This window comes from Diplotaxodon limnothrissa, linkage group LG7 (genome assembly GCF_057381915.1).
Source record: "Diplotaxodon limnothrissa isolate DT_005_m linkage group LG7, D_limnothrissa_male_GT1.1, whole genome shotgun sequence".
NCBI lineage: Eukaryota > Metazoa > Chordata > Actinopteri > Cichliformes > Cichlidae > Diplotaxodon > Diplotaxodon limnothrissa.
Window position 1 is genome coordinate 49,345,611 of NC_140602.1, and position 22,529 is coordinate 49,368,139.

The 22,529-nt window shown below is 39.0% G+C and overlaps 1 protein-coding gene across 2 annotated transcripts in view; it reads right to left on the reverse strand.

Moving 5' to 3' along the window:
- The window catches only part of gpsm1b (G protein signaling modulator 1b), a 28,091-nt gene extending 5,883 nt beyond the window's left edge, over window positions 1-22,208 (reverse strand). The window contains exons 1-11 of one of the 2 annotated variants that reach the window (XM_085359813.1): window positions 22,040-22,208; window positions 9,625-9,846; window positions 8,020-8,155; window positions 7,766-7,908; window positions 6,531-6,654; window positions 4,430-4,545; window positions 4,048-4,203; window positions 3,852-3,960; window positions 3,645-3,759; window positions 1,717-1,787; window positions 1,453-1,623 (exon numbers count right to left, since the gene is read on the reverse strand). In XM_085359813.1, the coding sequence (XP_085215939.1) occupies window positions 1,453-1,623; window positions 1,717-1,787; window positions 3,645-3,759; window positions 3,852-3,960; window positions 4,048-4,203; window positions 4,430-4,545; window positions 6,531-6,654; window positions 7,766-7,908; window positions 8,020-8,155; window positions 9,625-9,846; window positions 22,040-22,101 (1,425 nt within the window). In that variant the 5' untranslated portion in view covers window positions 22,102-22,208. Of the gene's footprint in view, window positions 1-1,452; window positions 1,624-1,716; window positions 1,788-3,644; window positions 3,760-3,851; window positions 3,961-4,047; window positions 4,204-4,429; window positions 4,546-6,530; window positions 6,655-7,765; window positions 7,909-8,019; window positions 8,156-9,624; window positions 9,847-11,013; window positions 11,163-22,039 lie in introns of those variants that run through there. The other variant, XM_085359814.1, reaches the window with a different exon arrangement.
- Window positions 22,209-22,529: the final 321 nt, after the last annotated feature.

The following is a 22,529-nucleotide window of genomic DNA, read 5'->3' on the forward strand; positions in this document are numbered from 1 at the left end:
CAACCCGAGCCTCCAAGCATGGAGCTTGGCATGCCTGTTCACAAGCTACTGGTGAGGCTAAATTTGTGAAACAGTTTCCATTCAAGTGTCATTAAAACTTGGCCGGTACTTTTTGGGTAATCCCGACCCTATCAAGCAGGCGCAGTTGACACAAGCAACGAGTCGTCTGGTAATATTAAAAACTAAGCACGATGCAGCTTTTTCAACCGACTCGAGAGCTAAAGTTAGCTTATCTGCCTAGATACACTCGCTATGGCAAAATCAAATGTCAAACTGCATGCTGCAGATGTAGCATGGAAAAAAAGCAGAAACACGAAATGCTTAGCAACCGAAGCAGAGGACTTTATCCCCTATGGTTTCATCAAAAATCAGCCATTAACTTGTAGCAAAAACAAAGAAAAGTCGTAACATCTGCAGCTCACAGATACACAAATGGTCTTAAACGGTCTTAATGCTAGATTTGAAAATAGGTTTGACTCAAGATCACCCACATTTACTTCTGTACTTCTATTTCTACTTCGCTGTGATAAACTGTTATTCCTAAAGCCCTGTAATTTTCACTCTTTTTTTTTCCCGCATGTCACATTACTAATAACAACAATTAGCAATGCCACAGAAACAAGGCATGATTAGGTGCTGTGGTGAGTCAGACAGAACAGCTGTGGGGGGAAAAACATATCCATTAAGAATCTAGTTTATATTATTAACAGAGAAGTCACTTTTACACTGCAGAAGACATCGTTTACCAAAGTTATTTGAAATTAATGTATTTTCTCCCTCATTTTTCGCTTTAAAGCAGAAGCTACAATGAACAGAAAAGATAAGAAAGCGAAGTTAAGTGAAACATTCACCATCTCACAGTCATCTCGCGCTTTCTACAAAATTATCTCCACCTTTACTCAAATGCACTGTAAGAGATTGCACTGAGGCTCAGGTGTATCTTAGAAATATGAAGCTGGTGAAATGAACGCTCATCAGTCCATGTACAGTAAATGAGTGTCTGTGTTATACTGTAACAGAAATATCTACATTTTCTTGTTATTTCAAATGAGTCCATAAACAGAAATGTCTACTATGCTTATAAAGCTTTTGTGTACAGTTTAAACAAACTGTTATTCAAGTGCTGGTAAAATCCTATAAGAAAAATCCTTGACATTTTAGGCTTCTTGAAACTGTAAAGCTTGAAATTAAATTTTAAGTTTTTTGTTTGCTGTTATCAGCAAAAAAAAAAAGAGGGGGGAGGGGTTAAAAACAAAAAGAGACACAGGAACACACCTATACTTTAAGAATTTTCACTTGTATTCCATGAAATGGAGCTGGAATAACTACTGTTTAATTTTTGATACTTGTTGAAGATCAGGTTACGAGTGCAGTGACGAGGCAATAAGGATATGATGTGAGGTCGGGAGTCAATAAGTATTTAATAAAAACAGCAACATTGAGGCCACTTACTGGCACTGGAGGTGGAACTTGCACAGTGATGTCATCAGTGTCCACGGGTGAGTCAAACCACAGCCTTTCCTCTGATGACTGGCTGTCAGAACAGCCTTTTCTTTTGCTAGGCTGCGACAGGTGACTCTTAGATCTCCTCGGTATACTTTCCAAGTCTTGGTTCTCACCATTCTGCATGAACAGAGCATGCTGTTAGAGGTGGATCACAATGTAGGCACATTTTCCTACAGTGGTTTAGAGACATGTTCAAATAATGGAAATCACCTTATCTGAAGAGTATTTCCACAGTTCTACACTGTCCATGCTGTTTCTCTTGGTGAATTTGGGTCTTGCTCCTACAGGACAAAAAAAACCCCCAAATATTTAATATTGCAATTTTGGGTTTTGATCACTTAAGACAGTCTTGAATCCCATTTATGAGCCGATTTAAGCTTGCAAGCTGCCCTTTGTTTATCTTTTATTTTCGCAGTAGGCTGTAATCTCGGCTGTGGTCCCATGATGTTCGGTGTGGATATGAGGCTTAGGCCGACCACTAGGCAAGCAAAGTGAATAAGAGTCTGTTTGCCAGCTCTGCTCCAGAGGGAAATGTAGGACATGGGTGTGAATTTCTGCCTGGAGGATAGTTTATGAAAGCAAATATCACAGAGAAGCCAGGCAAACTGTTCAGATATTACAGTTTCTACTCACTTTATTATACAAGGCTCTGATGTCTATGTGAGCTGGTGGACCATTTGAGGGGACTCAATAAAACATTGTTGTTACTCGAGGCCTGATATGGCTTACGGACAACCCATCCTCCTGGACCACAGAGTGAAACAAGTATCTTTATCCTACCTCATAAATATGCACACACCACTTGTTTTCTGTCACATTTAGCCTCAGTGCAGATTTAACACACCGTCCCACGTGGAGTTTGTTTTGCATTTATAATTTTGTGCACACATAAAACATTGTAGTTAGCTTGCTCAGGCCCACACATACCACACAGAACTTGTGCAGTATGTGTGGGCCTAATCGGATGAGAAAAGCCTTTAACTGCACATTTACTAACTACTTCAACAAAGTTCAGAATGATTCTTGTTTTTACAAGATTGTTTTTGATTATATATATGTAGTGCTTAACCATGACCTGTCATAATAACAACAAAACAGAAATATTTTAGAAATCTGTAAAAAAAAAAAAAAATTAAATACAAATTTGCTGAAGTGTATTTATGTGTATTTAAGTAACAAGTAACCAAATAATTTCATCACTAACATTTTCTGTTTAAGAATGCAAGTTAAACAGGTGTGATTTGGCATCTTAAGCAAATATTTTTTCCAGCTTTTTTGTAAAAATTTGTGGATAATAGTAATAATAATAATAACAACAACAACAATGATGATGATGGTTATTATTACATTTTACCATTAAAAACATAATTTTGATTACACAGTCTGCACATGCTAGCAGATTAACCACTAAAGAAACATAAAAATGTATTAATTTAATGCAGATGTGTGTATATATGTATATATATATATGTGTGTCTTAGTGATAATAAGCACTATCCAATGCTGTTCCATTTATTGTTTATGCATGCATATGTGTAAGAAGCCTTTCCTCTCAGCCTTGGTTTGCCTTTTTTCTGTCAGCTGAAGAAACAGACATTGCAAACCACATGAGGACGTTCACATTACATATCAGCGATAAGCAGTTTTATTTGGGGAGAAGCGATAGAGTAAATGCAGGAGAAAGGTCCTGTGTTCTGGATTGGTGCATTTATCTGTGAGAGAAGTTAGTATATGCACATACTTTGAAAAGAAGAAGCACCGTCTTCACACAATTGAGCAAAACAAGGAAGTTAATACTGAGCGTAAACAACAGCATGCTAACAAGCTACATGATACAGTTTGTGCTCTGACATATTCCAGACACACACTTTGTTGCAAGAGATCATCTCTGTGGGACCTTTGCTTGAAAGTACCTGACCAAACTAATCAACAATTATATTTTTTAATATTTCTGAGCTATTTCTGTTTTGGGATCTTGTATTCATGTTACCATAGCAGGTTGTTTTTCATGCTTTATCTACTGTGACGATAATTTCCCAACTTTCGACATCAATAAAGTATATCCTAAACACAAAGTCCAGCATGACCACATTACCTTTCATGTAAAAAAAGCAAAAAAATAATAATTTCAGTGCTACCTTGCATCTCAAACTCTGAACTTGAGGGTGAAAGGTCGCTCTCAGTGACCCCCAGGGCCTCCATCAGCTGATCCACGTTCATCCTGGCTGTCAGTTCACCATTTCTGTCTCCAATCTGCGGATGAAATCAGGGACAAAGAGACAAAAAAAAATTACATAAAATGCAAGCGGCCTTTTTATATTGTTGCGCTTGTAAAGCTTTCTCACTTCTTTAGAGATTTCCAGGTGCTTTCTGGCATAGTAAAGCGCTTGTTTGTGGTTCCCTAAAGACACATATGCATTTCCCAGACTCCAACATGCACGGCCCTCTCCAACCCTATGAAAAAGTGAACGCACAACATTAAAAAAAACCTGTTCCTGTGGTCATTTGTTTGGTTTTCTTTCAATTGTTTTTAAACAATACCTATCTGTTAGCTCCTGCGCTATGTACAGGTGCTTGAGGTGATAGTCTATGGCCCTCTCATACTGCTGTAAAAGAGTGTAAGTGTTGCCCAGGCTGTAACACGCTTGAGCCTCCATCACCTGATCCCTCAGCTGCCTGGACAGTTGCAGAGTTTTCCTATAGGAAGGAAAATAATGGGATAAATAAGGGTTGGGAAAAAATGAAGAAAATAGAGGCTAACAAAGGAATGCGAGAAACAGGGTACATGAATAAGAATGATGATTAAACAGCTACATAGCTATTTCACTACATGTACTTAAGCATTCATGAGATATTCTAAGTGGTTAAAATTGTTTCATTTCTCCTTCAATCCACTAGATGTCAGACTGCACTCTTTCCTCACCTGTAGTACTCTGTGGCTGTGTTGAACTGTCCCAGGAATATCAGGGCATTGCCTAAGTTACTGTAAGCTCGCCGTTCAGCTGCTTTGTCCCCGAATTCTTTGGCAATGGATAATCGCTGTAAATGATGACAGCAACAAGTTCACAAATCAAGACTTTTAATTTCAATTGTTAACTTTAATGACAACAAGTTAAATCCTCCTTTCACTTTGCTTTACTTAGGTGCATTTGTTTTACTTGGTGCTCAGGCAGAGAGATTTTTCACAAGTTCATATTGGAAGCTCTGTAGGAAACCTTATTTCATAAGCAGAGGTGATGCTGCAGCAGCGGTGCATCAAATCAGCTCCTCTGATTCTCTCCATAGGAAACCTCTCCTCTGCAGCATACTGATAGATTTGTAACAGGGAAGGAAGGGGAGAAATCAGTTTCCCACTTGTGGAAAAACTTGGTTTTCAATAGAAAAATGGAGGGTGGAAGCCGGAAGCCATGCTTCCCGCTGATTCACCAAGAAACCAATTTTGTCCTTTTTCTGTATGAGTAGCCATCAATCTCTGCAAACTGTCCGCTAGGGCAGCTTTAGATAGATACCAAAGCACTGAAACACACACTTTTACACCACATTTACCTTGGTAAGACCAGCAAAAACATCTCTCAGGAACACCATCTGCTTCACTGACTGAAATTAAATGAACTGTACTCTACTCTGACTGAACTTAGAAGCTAAACGCTCAAGTCATGCAAATGTTTCTGATCTTATCTCAACACCAAAGCAAATTCGGTGCGGGCCACCTGTTTACTTCTCAGGTGCATTTAACAGATAAAGGAGGCTAAAATAAAGAAAATGTAGTTTCACTCAGTGCTGCAGTTCAAACATCCAGGATGTCAAGGCCACAACAGTAAGGACACAGGCCACCAAAACCACACCAGACAAGGCAAAACATATGTAAAACATTAGGTTCATCTTTTACATGATGTTGTGAAACAAATTTGGAAAATGAAAGAGCTTCATTCAAATCTTTTGGGGTTTTTTTTTTTTGCTCAGCCAGATGCAAATAACATTTGTTCATTAATTCATTTTATTTCTGTCTGAAAATACTGCAAAAATACTGCAAAACAAGCAATATTTTCCAAAAGCAAAGGGAAACAAGAAAAGAACAACTTTATCTCTGCAAAAAGGGCACATAATATAAACAAACGTATATGCAACTACGCTTTATTCCTTTTAGAATTATTATTTATCTATTTACAGTACTGTGCAAAAGTTTTAGGCAGGTGTGAAAAAATGCTATAAACAAAGAATGCTTTCAGAAATATAAATAATTGTTTATTGGCCCCAAATGTACTCTGCAGCAGGACAACAACCCCAAACACACAGCCAAAGTCATTAAAAACTATCTTCAGCGTAAAGAACAAGAAGTACTGGAAGTGATGATATGGCTCCCACAGCGCCCTGACCTCAACATCATCGAGTGTGTCTGGGATTACATGATTAAGATCTATGGTTAGTTCTCCAAGATGTTTGGAATAACCTACCAGCCGAGATCTTTCAAAAACTGTGTGCAAGTGTACCTACAAGAATTGATGCTGTTTTGAAGGCAAAGTGTGGCCACACCGAGTATTGATTTGATTTAGATTTGGTGATTGATGAAAATAAATGATTAACACTTCCATTTTTGAAAGCATTCTTTGTTTACAGCATTTTGGTTTTGCACAGCACTGTATTCCATTCCACTTTGTAGGTCAAGTATGGAACTACGAGTGAGCAGCACATTATCTAAAAAGAAATGGGATTTATAAATTCTTTGACTTGGTGTAATAACGCGATTCTTGTAAACATTTTTATTGAAATATGTTTTATTGAGTTTCCTTACTTAATTTACAATCTATTAATACACCTAAGAACTTCAACATCATTCACCCAAACATGATATGTATGTATCACACATGTATTATATGATGGGAGGCCACGGCTGCTGAACAGCTGCACAGTGAATGGTCCAAGCTGGAAAACTGCTCATATGAAATCATTATGGCTGATACCTCCCACCTCTGCATTACAGCAGTGCGATCTTGAAACTTGTGGATGAAATGTGGATTTCTTACCTGACGGTGGAACTTTATAGCCTCCACAAAGTTACCCAGCAGGTAGTGGGTGTTGCCCAAGTTCCCGTAGGCCCTCCCCTGAGCAGCTCGGTCGCCAAGCTCTTTGACCAAACACAGGTTCATCCTACACATCCAGGCACACGCATTTAGTTGTTATTGGTTGTTGAACTTTTTTTTTGCATTCCCATTTTTATGTGTAATCAACAGAATTGAGTCTACTATGCGAGGTATGACATGAGACAACAGCTAAATAATTGATGTTGATATAAAGCAATTACTACATTCATTATAGTTAGAAAGAAACCAAAAAAGTGAAATATTAATTCTTTTTTTTCTTTTTTTCCAAATGGGCTCTTTAAGTTACCCAGGAAGATGAGCTATGTTGCACACACTTCTATCTGTAAAATAGTGTTTTTTCAGTGTACCCTTTTTCTTATGTATTGGCCATATTTTCAGAAACACCAAATTGGCACTAACTGCATTTGGTTTCTTTTTAATGTCATTTACAGCCTGCCCGTGAACATTTCAGCCCATAATTTATAAAGAAATAAGATGATGTGTTGCAATATACTCAGTGTGTTGTACTTCTTGTGTTGAAAGACAACACTTCCTTTATCAAAGTTCAACTGAAGACTTTATGCTGTAAAACCTGCATTACAATAAGTTTAGGCCAGTTTAGCCCCAATTCAACCCTCTCAACATGTGGAGGAGAAACCGGGTCAAGGACCTCATCATGTTTACCTGATTGGCACACATTATTTAACTTATTTGCTCTTATCTTGGCATATTATTGACAAAGATCTTGGTAAAATAACAGCAGGAGAGTAGAAATTAAAATATTTGATAGTATGGTGAAAATAAAATGAAACCTTCATTATCACAGTGGTGGTACCAAGACTGTATTAAAACAGATTTAAAAAATCTTTTCAAAGTCACCCTCACCCCAGTCATAAAGACGGTAGCACAGTGAGGGCTGTGACGGTTGCTTTTAATCATCAGGGACTCAAAAGTAAATTCAGTGTTACACACATGTACACTGTTATTCTGTTTAAAATGAGAAAGCAGCCAAACCAACTCTCGGCCACTACTTGACAAAAAAGGGAATTGACAATATTCAAAAATCATCAATAGTACCACAAAACGCAGCAACATTCGTATGTCAGAGCTACTGACTACTGTGACTCTGGTAGCTGTTCTATACATTCATTTGCTCTACAGGCATAAAACATACTTACTCGTAAAATCCAGTAGCCCTTTGCAGTGTGTCTCTGACATCAGGAGGCAGGTCCCCTGGTTCCTGGGTGCAGCCCCATAACTGCTGTTTGCCCTTTGCGTGAAACACGTTCCCCATGTTATACAGTGCTCTGGCCTCTCCAACCTTCAGGACAGTGAAGAAACACAGGCTGCCACTATCTTTTTCCGAGAAGATTTTCATATTTCTGTTTGTGTTGGTTTGTTTGGATATCCAAATATATGTACATAATCTTACCTTATCGCCCTGCTCTTGAGAAATGTCCAGGTGTCTTTGGCAGCAGACAGCGGCCTCATCGAAACGCCCTAATACTTTTAAAGTGTTACCGAGGTTGCCGCTGGCCTTTCCTTCTCCAATTCGGTCTCCTATTGTTCTGTGGAGGAAAGACATCTTTGGTGATTAGTGGCAGAGTTAAAGACCAAGTTATTGCTCGGAGATCTTGCACCATTAGAATCAAAATCACTGCTTTTTTGAGACCCCACTAGTTAAACATTTAGATCAATCAGTGATCTACACAGCTTTTATTTTAAAAATAAATAAATAAAATAAAAAATACACAATAAGCTTGGTGTACCACAAACTAAATATCACTGCAATTAATATCTACAACAGACCGTATTTGATTACTGTCATCTGGTGAAGAAAACAAAGTGAATCAAGGAAATCAAATGTCACTTTAAGGTTGTGGTTTTGGTCACTGTTTCTGTTTTCCAAGACTGTTTTTTCTGGACCTAAAATGACCATCCACATCAAGGAATTTGTAAGATATTCAGTCATATTGCTGCTATATTACATTTATTCAACAACGGGCTATTGAACATAACTGATTTCCTTTATTTGTTATACATGTAAAGTTATACACAACCCTAGAGAGTCACTGACAATGCATTATAAAGCATAACAAGCACTAAATAAAGCACCATGTCCACTAATTACTTTAGGCTTAATCATGCATCGCTGAATCGGAACTTGTCAACACGATTAGTTCCTCTCTGGTTGCTATGGCCTACTTTCTCTTCATGCTGGAAGTGAGAAATAATTTCCCCATTGTGTCGTTCTCCTTTTTTCACTTTCACACTTTGAAACTGAGCAACTAAAAGATGGTATGCACTAAGTGCTTGCAGTTACTATATGCTCTTATGAACCTGCTACTGCCACATTGTTTCATTATGTTATTGTCCTCTAGCAGGCAGCCCAGATGACCCACAGGAAGCCACGAGTTATCCATTTAGCTAATGAATAACCATTAAAATATTGCAACAACAGTTGCCTACTTCCGAGGACCAAGCCCCAGTGGCCCTGGTGAGACTGTAATGTAACAAGGTAAATCTCCCTAGGGTTCTTAATCAGTTCCCTGCAGGAGTACCAGCTGCACTAACTGCAGGAGACCAGATTACTCACAAGATAAATATCCAGTTGGTATTTGTCAACTGTTACTACGTAAAAGTCTCCTCCCTTTTTTTTTAATTTCTTTGTCTGAAATTCATGAAGGTTTCCATGCATCAAATCATCTAAAGAAAAAAGGGTGGAAAAGGCTGTTTTCCTTTTGAACTGTGTGTACATCAAATAACAGAACATAGCATATGATTCCTGCATACTGGTGCACAGTCCTCTTATATGTCCGTGTGATGGATGCAGTACGCATGCAGGGTTTATTGATCTGTGTATAAGTTCCCTTATCGTAAAGATGCAGTTCTTCTCAGCTAAAGATTTCAAATGTGAAGTTTATTAACCATTTACAGTGCAGCAAACAGATTGTTGAATAAGACTCCCGAGCAGCTCAAAACAAGCAGCACAAAGCTGAGGTGAATGTTTTACTCATAGCTTGTGCACATTGCTCACCTTGCTAAGGTAAGGTCATGTCTGTGGTATTCCAGGGCTTTGCCATACTCCTTAAGGTAGAAGTATGCATTGCCCAGCTGGCTGTAGATGGCACTGAGGGTCTTCAGGTCTTCTGTGCCGACCTTTACGGCTGCTTCGAAAAACGCTGTTCCCCCTTTGAAGTCCCCAGCCTTGCATAGCCGCTCTCCTTCCAAGGCCAATTCTAAGCACGAGGCCTCCATCCTGCAAGATACACGCATACAATAAAGTCATGAAACTAATGAAATAAAAACATTAGCCCGATCACAGATTAGGACATACAGTAAACATGGATACCATTACAGTCGCAGTGAAATATACTTTCACAGAGACGCAGTATCGCCATGACAACAAGGTCTGTAATAAATTCTGTGGACTGTTGCCTTAGTAACTGAGTTTGAGCTCGATGACGAACACCTTGAAAAGGTGATACACTTTTAACTGCTTAAATCAGTTAACAGCCTGATGTTCGAAGACGTGCCGTTCTCTTGCATGTTCTGAGATTTTTATGAGGATATGAAACAAAATAAGACGGAGACAGAGTGTCCCACCCACACCAGAGAGAAAACATTTGAAAAACAATATGGTTCTCTACTGACTGCAATCTGAGACAATGTCATCCATCCACTTCCTTAACTGCTTATCTACTTCAGGGCTCCGGCAGCTTAAAGCCTACCCCAGCTGTCTCTGATGAGAGCAGGGGTACACGCTGGATAGGATGCCAGACCTCTGCAGGGTTAATGCATGAAGTCTATGAAAATCTGGTATTTCTGAACAGCTAAGGGGGTTAATATTTTGCCCTATGTTGCACTCCATGCCTTGAAGTTAACAAAACTATGTTTCAGAGATTGAAGTTGGCTGCTGAGCTAAAATACAGCAAAGCATCTGTGGTGTCCAGTCAGAACTCACTGTAAGCATACAACAAGGCTTCATGAGTGAGCTATATCCAGAAGTATACACCCTAAATGCATTGCATAATCCAGGATAAACAAGACCAGACAGTTTAGTAGTAACACTAAATTCCAGATAAAGTACTAGAATGTAGAGATAAGCAAGGATTATCCTTGCATCTAATCAAAAGGCTTTGCAAAAGGCTCCATTCAAAAGGTAAAGAGTCGTACCATTTGCAGTTTTCTGCATTACAGCTTATTTATTGTCAAATCGAAGACGCGAATGCATCGTCATTTTTGAGGCAAAAAGGATTTACTTTGACGTGAACAGTCATTTAAAGCAGCTAATATTACACTATCTTCTAGTCAGATTTCATAACATTGCCCTAATATGGAATGTATGTGTTCACCAAGGTCATTTTGGTTTGTAAAAACTTGACGGGTTACTTTTGAGTTTTGTTTTGTTTTTTTTTTACAGTACCTGTGTTTTTGCTTGGTCCTTGTTTTGTCCACATACACCTGGAGCTCCAGAGGTAAAGGCTTTAGCATAGCTTGAGGTCGGGGTCCACAGTGGACAAGTCTACACACGGCTCTCTCTGCTCCAGTCAGAGGACAAGGCTCAGATGCCATGATGGTATTGTTAAGTAAAACTAACTTTATCAGAAAACTCTTAAATGAACTCTGTAGAGTTCATTTAAGTACTATGCTTACAACTAAGAATTCCTCTCACACTTTAACAAACTGCGGTCTTATAAAGTTTATATTTCCCAGCTTCAATAAAAACCACCATATCAGCAACATTACAACAAACCTGGACACACTCCAATTGTAAATTCTAACCACAGTCCAAAGCCAGCCGAGAAAAATGTGTGCTATTCAAGTCCTCAAGATCGCTCCAAAACTACACAGTGAAGCAACCTGCAGACAAAACAGTCCAGAGGGAATTTGAGATCATTCCACACGAACGTTGAGCTCCAAAACAAGTGAATTTCTAAGACGTCACAAGTTTACAAGTTTATGTTTTATTAATCCAGATGATTTTAATCAAGTTAAGATATCCATTGTTGTTATGTAATTCAGTTCCCGCTACTCCCAACAGAAAATTGTGCTCATCTCTAATCCTCTTCAACTTCTCCTCAAGTCTGACCCGGAGACCAGTTGTTCTATCAGGTTTTAAAAGAACAGGGGAGCATGATGACAGACCATTCTGGGCAAGAGTAGAGGAACAGTCAATGATTACAAAGTGAATACCTTATATCTAAGCTTGACCATTGCCCCAATGAGAGGCAGAGAGAAAGGATGAGAGAGACAGGGATGGCTAATCCAATGCCCTGCACCTCCTCAGTAGAGACAATACAGCACAGTGAGTGGCCTAAACAAATCCAACTACATGCTGACACTAGCATAAACATTATTAGGTCACCAACCGAGACAGATGACACTGTGAGTAAATAAGACCTAAGGGACGTATTAAGTAAACTTATTTTCACTAATAAGGAAACACATGTTGCTTTTCTGTTTTTAATCTTTAGATTAATTTTATTTTAAAGCTATAAAAAACACTTCCTGCATGAAAATCTTGCCACTATGACACACATGTCCAACTGCTTTCAAAGCACAGAAAGCACAACTACATTAACAAGTGCCCTACTTAACCAAGACAATGTCACAGGGGCAGCAAGCAAAATACAAGCTAAACAAGGGATTTACAAGAGATCTCTTCACTACAGCGTTGTTTTCCCCTTTTATTAAATATCAGTCTATACAGTAACATGGAAATATACATAGGAATTTACATTTAAGCTGGTTTTTTTCCTATTTTTGCCGTCTACATGTATATAATAAATACTATTTTTGCCTTTTATGGCAAAATAACATGATAAATTGAATGCAAATAAATTACGTATTAATATTAATTCTCAGTGCACAATGTAATAAAGAGAATTCAATGATTTTGATTAGTTTCCCAGAAATCTTGCTTTCAGTATGCAATTCCTCCTGCAACTGGATACAAACTTTCATTGGAAAATGTAAACAGGAAGAAAATGATTATTTCATTTTTCATAGCTGAAGTGGAGGGCAGTGGAACAACCACTATAACTGTATAAACTATATTAGGAAAAAGGAAGGTGAAGAGAAGAATGAGTAGAAACCAAAATTAAAGCATGAATTTACACCAAAAGAGTGTTTATTCAGTGGAGCTCTGCGGCTGAAGATCTTTCAAAAGCTGGTGGCATTATTTTTACAAGATCCTTATAGAACTCAACCCACTACAAGGGATTGGAAGTTCAGGATTGTCGGATATATATATAGTTTGCAACCATAAGTCTTGTTCTCTTAAGGTAGACTGTGTATTTTGCTCGTGCCTGCTAGGAGGTGGCTCACTAGAAAGTACCCATTGTGAAATTAGATACTACTTTACAAACAGGAGAAACATGCAAAGCCAACCATCGAAGAGTCTTGGAACGTGCAATACTGAATTGCAACAAAGTCATCAGTGGTCTAAAAATACAAATACTAACAGGGTGGCACAATGATGCAGTGGTTAGCACTGTCACCAGTCCATTTCTATTACCCAGTCTTGTTTAGAAATTAAGGTTTTGTGTGAAAACCTCGATGACATCGAAAAATCAAAAATGCATTAAATTAGCAAACTACTAACAATTAAATTGTGAAGTATTGTTGGTTGAGGTTCCACAGCTCTTTGTCTTTCAGCTAACATTAACAAATTTTGCTGTTGTTGCAGAAAAACATGCTGCTAGAGCAAAAGCGGGACTCTCATCACCTTTTTGTATGGCTGACAATAACAAACAAAAGTCCAGTCTCTGGAATGTGGATAATCTAGTTCCCACCGTAGATAACAGTCCTTGAAAGTGTATAACGTTATCTTCCTGGCATACATAAAACAGCTACTTCTTCAACAGTGGAGGAAAACTTGCCAGCTCTGTAGTCCTTGCGCCCTAAAATGAATTTTGCACTAGCCATAGCTAAACAACTTGCTTAAAGACAGACCAGCATCAGAATGTGCCAAGGCTACCCTTCAGTGCAAACAGGAAGGTGGAGCAGAGCCTAACAGCCATAGCCAGAGGGATGAAAGGCATAAGGTTGGTGCATATACAAAAGAATACAGAGGCGATTTACTTAAAGCTGATCAGTTATATCAGCGGCATGTCAAACTCACTTTGACTCAGTGTGAACACCCACCCTCCCGTCAACATTTCTATAGTAGATAGGATCTGTAGAGATAATGAAAATACAGGTGAAAGTAGGGCTGGGCCATATCACACCGTTCACGGTAATACCGGTATACTGTTAGGCAATGATAAGAAAATGAAATATTGCGATAGAATATGGGTAAAACGCGCATGTGCAGTGCCTTTGTTTTTATATGCACATGGTGGAAAAAGCGAATGACAAGGGCGAAAGCGGATTGTTGAATGAAACAGATGAACCAGAATTGGTTCGTAAAAATGCTGCAACTTCAGTGGTGTGGAACTAGTTTGGCTTTCGTCCGTCAGATACACACAAAAGCACAATTTTTGGTAAAGCATGGAAGCGGGCCGTCGCTATTACCGTGTTTTTCAGAAAATAAGGCACACTTAAAATCAATCTTTTGATTTTCTGAAAAATCGACAGTGCCCCTTATAATCCGGTGTGCCTTGTGTATGAATCCTGGTTGTGCTTACTAACCTTGAACCGACTTTATGTGGTACACAGTGCTCGAAAATCTGTCAAAAGATGTTTTAGTACAACTTTGACAAGCTACGAAGGAGCACCGCTTGATGGATTGTCGGAGCATTATGGCTACCATAGTCGGGAGCATCACGGAGTAATATGTACTGTGCTTCAACATAATATTACCGTATTGTGTGTGTATAACCTCTTAAGTTTTGTGGATATTATACATGTTATGCTGAGGATATCTCAGCCTGTTTCCACTGGAAATGTCTTTCGGTTAAACTGTCAGCAAGGAATTTGCATAAAAAAAAAAAAAACAGCTGCTTGTTTCAGTGAAAATACACTGAGGGTTTTTTGCACTAATAAAGTTGCGGAGTTATGGTCTCGAGTCAATTATATCTCGGTTATATCATTATCGCAAATTTTTAAATATATATTGCGATAAATATTTTTGGCCATATTGCCCTGCTCTACTGGTGTGCATGGTCTGAGGAAGTTCTGGTGAACATTTGTTAATAACTTTGTAATGAGACAAATATTTGCGCATTTAATCACAGAGTGTTGACAAATTCATGTAAGAAGATATTGATGTAGCACAGATTTGTGCATTAAATGTTTGAATGGACTGCTTATGCAGGGATTTGTGTATATAGAGTGTTTGTAAATAATGCTAAGAGTAGGTGGGAGGCACCAGCCAAAATGTTGATCTACCCAATCGTCAGTGCTATTGTGGTTGGATGAGAATTCAATTTATGGCTGGAAGTCACAGATGTGCAAGAATATGAGAAGAAAAACAAAAAGACAGCAAGTCTGGTCAAAGACGGTGACGGGGGCCTCAGTTTGTTAAAACACAGCCGAACAATGAAGGCTTGCATTGTAAAACTGTGGCTGTGGAAAAGGGTGTTGCCTTAATAATGCCTCGCAATATTTTTAAAAGCTTGAGCAAAATCCAAACTCTGCAGTTGTAAAGTTGGAAGTCAACACATCCTCACTCACTTTAATCAAAGTCTGCAAACTAAACTTCAAGAGGCAGCCTGCGGGCTGACTCACACACAAAAAATAAAGAATAGAGGGGGGAAAAGTTGAAGCAAACAAAGAGCAAAATTTCATGGCAGGATTTCCACAAAGTGACATTCATTCTTGCCATCGTTGCGGTCGGAGTAAGAAGAATTTGTGCCAAACAGTCGGCCATTCTCTCCTCTTATTACCCCCTCTAATTGTTCTGTTTGGGAGACACTCATCTCATAATAGCCTGCTTGTGGTCTAACAGAGACAAACTCCCAGCGCTGTTACCATGGCATCAAGGAGTACATGTAGCACACTGGGCAGGTTTCAAGAGTAAGTAAGAGAGGCAGAAGTGAGGTTAGAGTGCAACAATGTCAGTGGAAAACAATATAATGCTAACAATAAATATTTGTCAAATAATTAGATATAACCTATATAAATGTGAAATAATGCTTCATCATTAGGCTAAAGTGTAAATGCAAGTTTAAAAAAGCTCAGAAGACAAAGACGGGGAGTAAAGATGAGACATCCAAATGTTTACGTTGGTGGAGGTTTATGGAAAGGTGACCTTCAACACATAAACTGGTCATGGCTACACAATGCCTACAAAGACGGGGACAATGCGGAGTAGCTCAGATGTTAAGCTTGAGTTGTAAGTCTAGACTAAATGTACACTGTAGGTGCACTGGAGCAGCACGCATTACGCCATAGCCTGAGCTGTAGCTTTATGTGCAGCTCCCCCGGAAATGTAAGTATACACAACTATCACAGTACTGTAACAACTATTACTGGTCCATTTGGAATTTACGATTTAAACAGAGCATATTGATTTGTGCAAAGATACAGCCTCTGTGCAACAAAATGTAACTAGGGCTGCCACAAACGATTATTTTGATAGTCGACTAGTCACAGATTATTTTTGCGATTAGTCGACTAATCAGATCATCATCCATTGGACGTAAAACTACAGCTTACTGCACCAGCAGCATCTGCTCTTATATAACTATCATTAGCTTACAGCTTTAAGTGTTCAAGGTCTGTGCTAACTAAAAATAAAGACAAGATGATAGTTTATTAAATTTTAATGAAATTTGCAGATTGTTTCGGTGAAGTTTAATAAACTCCTTGCTATCTAAAATATAACGGGACACCGGAGTAAATTCTCGAGCATCTCACACTTCTGATAATCAGCTGTCTGCTTGACGTTCATTCAGCTGTGTAAAAACTATAACTTTAATCTCAGCCAAACCGATTTACTCAGGAACAAATAAAATACTAAAAAAAAAAAGCCAAAGAATAACATTGTTAAGTTATCTAAGTGACTTATATATCATGTTTAACCTGAGTAGCGAAAGACAGCGGTGGGTTTGAAAACGATTTGCCAGGAGTCCGGTGTTCTCACGGCTCTAGTGAGCCTAGCTCCCGGCTCGCTATCGAGCTAGTGGGTAACAGACGTCTCTGAAAATGTCGGAGCGCTTTTGAAAATATGTGGTGTCCTGATAAACTGAGCAGATATTTGAGGTTTACACAGCTACATTCTCGCCTGAAAATATGTTAAACATTTATTTTGTGACCCAGAAAGAATAATAAGAGTAATATTAAAACTAACCAGCTGCCGCCATTGTTGTAAACTGAGCTGGGCCGCGCTATGAATTCTGGGACACAGCTGCTTCTTCTTCGGGGTTTAACGGCAGCTGGCATCCTTGTACATGCAGTGCTGCCATCTTCTGTTTCAGTCCGTTATTACACTCTTAAATCCTGCCACTTATTCCTGCGTCTTTTGTGATCTTACAAAGCTTCAAACGACGCGTCGACTATTAAATCAGTCGTCGACGATTTTGATAGTCGACGTAATCGTGACTAGTCGACTAATCGTGGCAGCCCTAAATGTAACAGTAACAGACTGTAATAAATCCTCCTGTCCATTAAAAACAATCAAATTAGGATGTGTTATCGTTGTTTGTCTCACTGGACTCATGCTTTTGGCTTGCAAACTTGATGCTTTTTAGTAATCGTAACTGGCATTCAGTTTAAACAGGCAAGGCTTGTTGATTCGGAGATCAGATTGAACTTTTTCCTAATAGTGTGACCTGGAGGTGTGGATCGAATGGGAGGGAGAGCCTTCAGTTTTCAGGTCCCTCTTCTGTGGAACCAGCTTCCAGTTTGGATTCAGGAGACAGACACTATCTCTACTTTCAAGATTAGGCTTAAAACTTTCCTTTTTGCTAAAGCATATAGTTAGGGCTGGACCAGGTGACCCTGAATCCTCCCTTAGTTATGTTGCAATAGACATAGGCTGCTGGGGGATTCCCATGATGCATTACGTTTTTCCTTTCCAGTCACCTTTCTCACTCACTATGTATTAACAGACCTCTCTGCATTGAATCATATCTGTTATTAATCTCTGTCTCTCTTCCACAGCATGTCTTTTATCCTGTCTTCCTTCTCTCACCCCAACCGGTCGCAGCAGATGGTCGCCCCTCCCTGAGCCTGGTTCTGCCGGAGGTTTCTTCCTGTTAAAAGGGAGTTTTTCCTTCCCACTGTTGCCAAAGTGCTTGCTCATAGGGGGTCATATGATTGTTGGGTTTCTCTCTGTATCTATGAAGCGCCTTGAGGCGACTTATGTTGTGATTTGGCGCTATATAAATAAAATTGAATTGAATTGAATTGATTGTACCTACAGTAGCTTGCATTCACAATAGCTGTTATGCTGCAAATAAGCTCTACCAACCTTTGCATAGACTCGCCTGGTTCTGACATCTTCTTCCTTTTCCTCGTTGCACAATATTCAGTAAAAGCAAGCGTTGAACATTTACTACTAGCTCTAAATCCAACAAGGTCACCCTCACTTTCAGACACCACTGTTTCATGACCACATTAAAAAAAACCTCAGTGGCCAAATCGAGTGTAATGTTACTTCAGGTAATCGCTCAGCAGATCAGCTGACCTCAGTGTCTGCTCACAGCTGATAGCGCAGCTGATTCACTTCTGTACATTCAAAGCATGCCCACCTCCAAGCTGTGTCTGACTTCATCAGTGTCACATCTGCTGTCTTCGATCACGTGTTGGCTTTTGCTGCTGCTCTCCTGGTACAGAGCAGAGTCCGGAGGACATTTAAATTAGGGCTGCTCGATTATGGCAAAAATGATAATCACGATTATTTTCACTGAAATTGAGATCACGATTATTTGACGATATTTATTTAACCCTTTAAGACCTACTATAGAACCAAGTCCACCAGAGCTTATATTATTTTTTTTACATGCTGTAGTGCCATTTGTGGGAGCATTTCAAGTTGCTATACATCAATACAACTGTTATAGCCCATATTTTAATAATATGTATGCATTAAGTCCATAGTAATTACATAAATTGCAAAAAAGTGCAATAAACTACAAAAAAAATTGAAAATCGCTTTTGTTTTGTTTACATATATTTCTACTTGGAGAAATTTAAGAGGCTTATCCCTCAAAACTTTAAATACAATAAAGTTGCAAAAAATAGTTTACAACAACAGGAAATTTATTTTGAGTGTCTTCATAGTTTTATTTTGGAGATACAGCAATTTTTATATACTGCAGGAAAAACAAAAAACAATCCTATGATGCAAATTTGCAAAGAAAACAGCATGTGCATCATTTCACTGTGGGAAGTGTTACGAACAGCTGATAGGAACGGCAAAGCGTGTTTCTGGAATATTATGTTTTTGTTCCTGCAAGCGCTTTTTATGCAATTTTTGCAAAGCTATATGTGGAACGAAACCGTGACCAAGGACAAGCTGATGGCATCAGATGTAAGTACAACTCCTCCGGTTTCATATGCAAAACAAATTATTGCGCTAGCTTACACGGTTCAGGTTCTACAGGGATTTAAAAATAGTTACGCAAAACGGAGCGTGCTGCTCTGACCGGCTTTAAAGGGTTAACAATGACTTTAAAAAAATAATATAAAATAGTGTGCAACACCACTGAAGTTTTTTTTTTTAAACTCTCTTTTCAACCAACGGCAGTCACTCTCTCCTCTCCAAATAACTTCTGCTTAGCTTTCCGAGCTTCCCTCGGGTCCTCTTAATCAGCGGTCTCCAACCTTTTTTGCGCCACGGACGGTTTATGCCCGACAATATTTTCACGGACCGGCCTTTAAGGTGTCGCGGATAAATTAGGGAGGGGCTAATAATCGGCTCAGTCATTTTTAATGATCGTTGAAAGCCCAGATCGTAATCGTGATTAAAATTCGATTAATTGAGCAGCCCTAATTTAAATAGCTATTCAACACTCATACCTGAGATTCTTATCAGGCATGTAGTTGGGAAAGCAGTAAACCCATTAGGATACAAGCTGCTTCGGAGTAGTATTTAATTACAACTGGTATGTGACATCTCAACCAATTAATGGCCAGCAATCAAATTTACTTGGATTATATTTCATCATTAAAATCAGTTATACTTTTGTTTTAGCTGATTTAATTCAATTCATGGATTCTTATTTCATTTTTAAAGGCCTATACGTCCAACACTGTGAATCTTGGTTAAGCTAAGAAACTGTGCACTCAGTAATCCAGCCATAATTACAGAGTGCCATGGCTAGTTGTCAGGGAAACCAAAGAGAAACTCTCTAGGAATGCTTTCCTTCCTCAGTGCATGTCACTTTCAGTTAAAGCTAGACTCTCTCCTTCTCTCCTTTGTCTAAGTCTCTTGTGAAGCTGCATTTTTACTCTCTGCATGTTCTGTTTTCTAGAGCCAGGCTGAATAGTGCTACTTACACACACACACACACACACACACACACACACACACACACACACTGTAGGCCATACGAAGGGAACCAAGTGCTGCAGGGGCTATGAAAACAAAGCAATGAACACGGCAATGATGTTAGTCAATCTAAGATGAATTTCAGTTAGTAACTACTGTCATTACTGACAGAAAGACAGGCTAGATTTAAAGATTTCAGAGTAAATCCCTTTCTCTAGCTTGCTTTTTTACGACACAAAGTCACAATTTTATAGTCAAATCATTTGTTACACGGCAACAGGTGCTGAGTCAGACATTTGTAATTTAAGTATTAGTAAACGTTTCAGTTTTCAGTCGCAAAAATCTAGTATAGGTTCAGGGAAAATACCATTACATGAAGTTTATGGAAAAACAACAGTACTATTTCCAAAGCTTACAAAACCGCAGCAAATAGTTGTTTTTGAGGGTTTAATTCAAAGTGCTTTGGTACTGAAAAAGAGCTTGTGTAAGTCTTGTCTTATTATTTTTAGATTTATTTATTGAATTAATGCTAATTATGTTTTGTGGCTTTTTTGTTGTTGTTTTTTTCTTTCTTTTTTAAAGATATAAAGATTGTTTTGTTCTCCTCAATCATCACACACACACAAACACACAAGTGGACAAATAGGCTTTAAAATACTAATCTCTATAGCCGGACACGTTCTCATTTTAGGAAGAAAACAAAAGGATTTTACAGGATGGGTCAGTTGACAAATAAATCCTAAACATAACGTCCCCTTTGTGCTTGCCTAAGCTTTTTGGAGTTTAAAGATAATACACACACACACACCAAACCGTCATGTACAAAGGTCATGTGTTGAGTTAAATAGAGGAAAACCTATCACAGCTCTAATAGCAGTCCTACCCACCCCATGTGTGTGTGTATGAATCTTGTGTTTATGTTGGCAGAGCATATGATAACCTTGCAGGGTTTGTGAATGTCACTCCTGCAGCTTGACAATAGTAAGTAAGTTTAATTGCTGTTTTCTTAAAGTATCTAACATAATCACTTAAGATATATATTACATATCCCTTAAAGCCACTGGAATAAGGTATCAACTTAGAGTATACAAGCATGATTTGACTTTATATATAAACATGCCTGCTCCCTCACCCCAGCTCTCTGGGCAATGTTACCATAAATGTGTTTAATGTAGGATACTTCTGATATTCACAGTGATTAATGATAGTTTTGTCCAATGCATGACACTGGACAAAATGTCAAAATTATGTGATAAGTGGTGCTGAATCACACCGTCAGCTAGCTGACCAGATGATGAGACATCACATTTCTCATAAGCAAATGGATCATCTGAGATGAAATAGAGATGATTAATCATAAATCACAAACAACATAACATATGCTCAAGTTTTGTCAAACTTAACTAAAGTTCGGTAACACTGTCATTATTGAGTTCTTCATCATGCAAAAAACTAATAAATACTCTCACTGCCTGGCCATGGAGGACACAGTCAAATGTTATGCTAATTAAGAGGCAAATGGTGCAAGTATACATATTTCTGATGATCATCAAAGATGATTAAAAGAAACTACAAATGAAACTGAACGAGGCTGTGACATTTGTATCTAAACACTGGGTTTTAACTAGCAACGCTCTGAGAGCCAGTCTGTGTGCATTTGGGTTTAGGTCCATCACCCTTCAAGGTGAAGTTCAGCACACACATCGCACCTTAAAAACCATGCGCGCTGTCAGCTTGTGCACCCTTTAGCCAGTCTCCCCTTGTTACACCGCGTCTGCATCTTATGAGGCTCCTCTCAGTCTGTACATTCCAGCCACAGCCGCTCAGTGACCCGAGCCAGGAATGAGGCTTGGAGCTGGGCTCTGGCTGGGTCTTGAGCTCTTTAAATCTGTGAAAGCTTGCTGGTCAAGCTCCCCCTGCCCAGTTCCTCCTTAGTAAGCAAAGATGTGAGCTGGCAGCCCTTGCTATTCTCTCTCTCAATCGTCTTACTTGTCTCTTTTTCGGCATTCAAGGACGTGCTACGGAGCTGACCCCCCTTATGATATACCGATGTACTTCCGAGGCTTCCTACCTTGAGTGCAGCCTCTTGCTGGCCAGATCCTGGTCCACACCGTTAGTAGCCGAATGAGCCATAACCTGGCTTGCTCGCGCCCGTTATGAGGGCCCTTCCCTGTATGCTCCAGAGGCAGCTAGCTCTTGTTTCTTGAGACCACCCTCCCTCTCGTTCTTCCCCCACTGTCCCCGTATCTCCCACTCTTCTTTCCTCATTCACCACAATAATGGCAGCAGCCGAGGAAGTGAGGTATTCTGCAAATACACCAGAAAAAAATCCAAGCCCCGCCCCCTGAAATGACGTCACGTAGCTGCTCGTGGTGTCGCCGGTGAGAAAGGACTAATTTCACATTTAAAAAAATAAATAATTAAATAATAAATATTATATTAACAGTACTTTTGTTAAATTATTTCCCCACCCATAAAAAGACCTAAATGTACCAAATCTTCTCTAGGCTGTTAGGGCAGCGGAAAGTTAATAGTCTTTCCTCAATCCCTGTACGACAGTT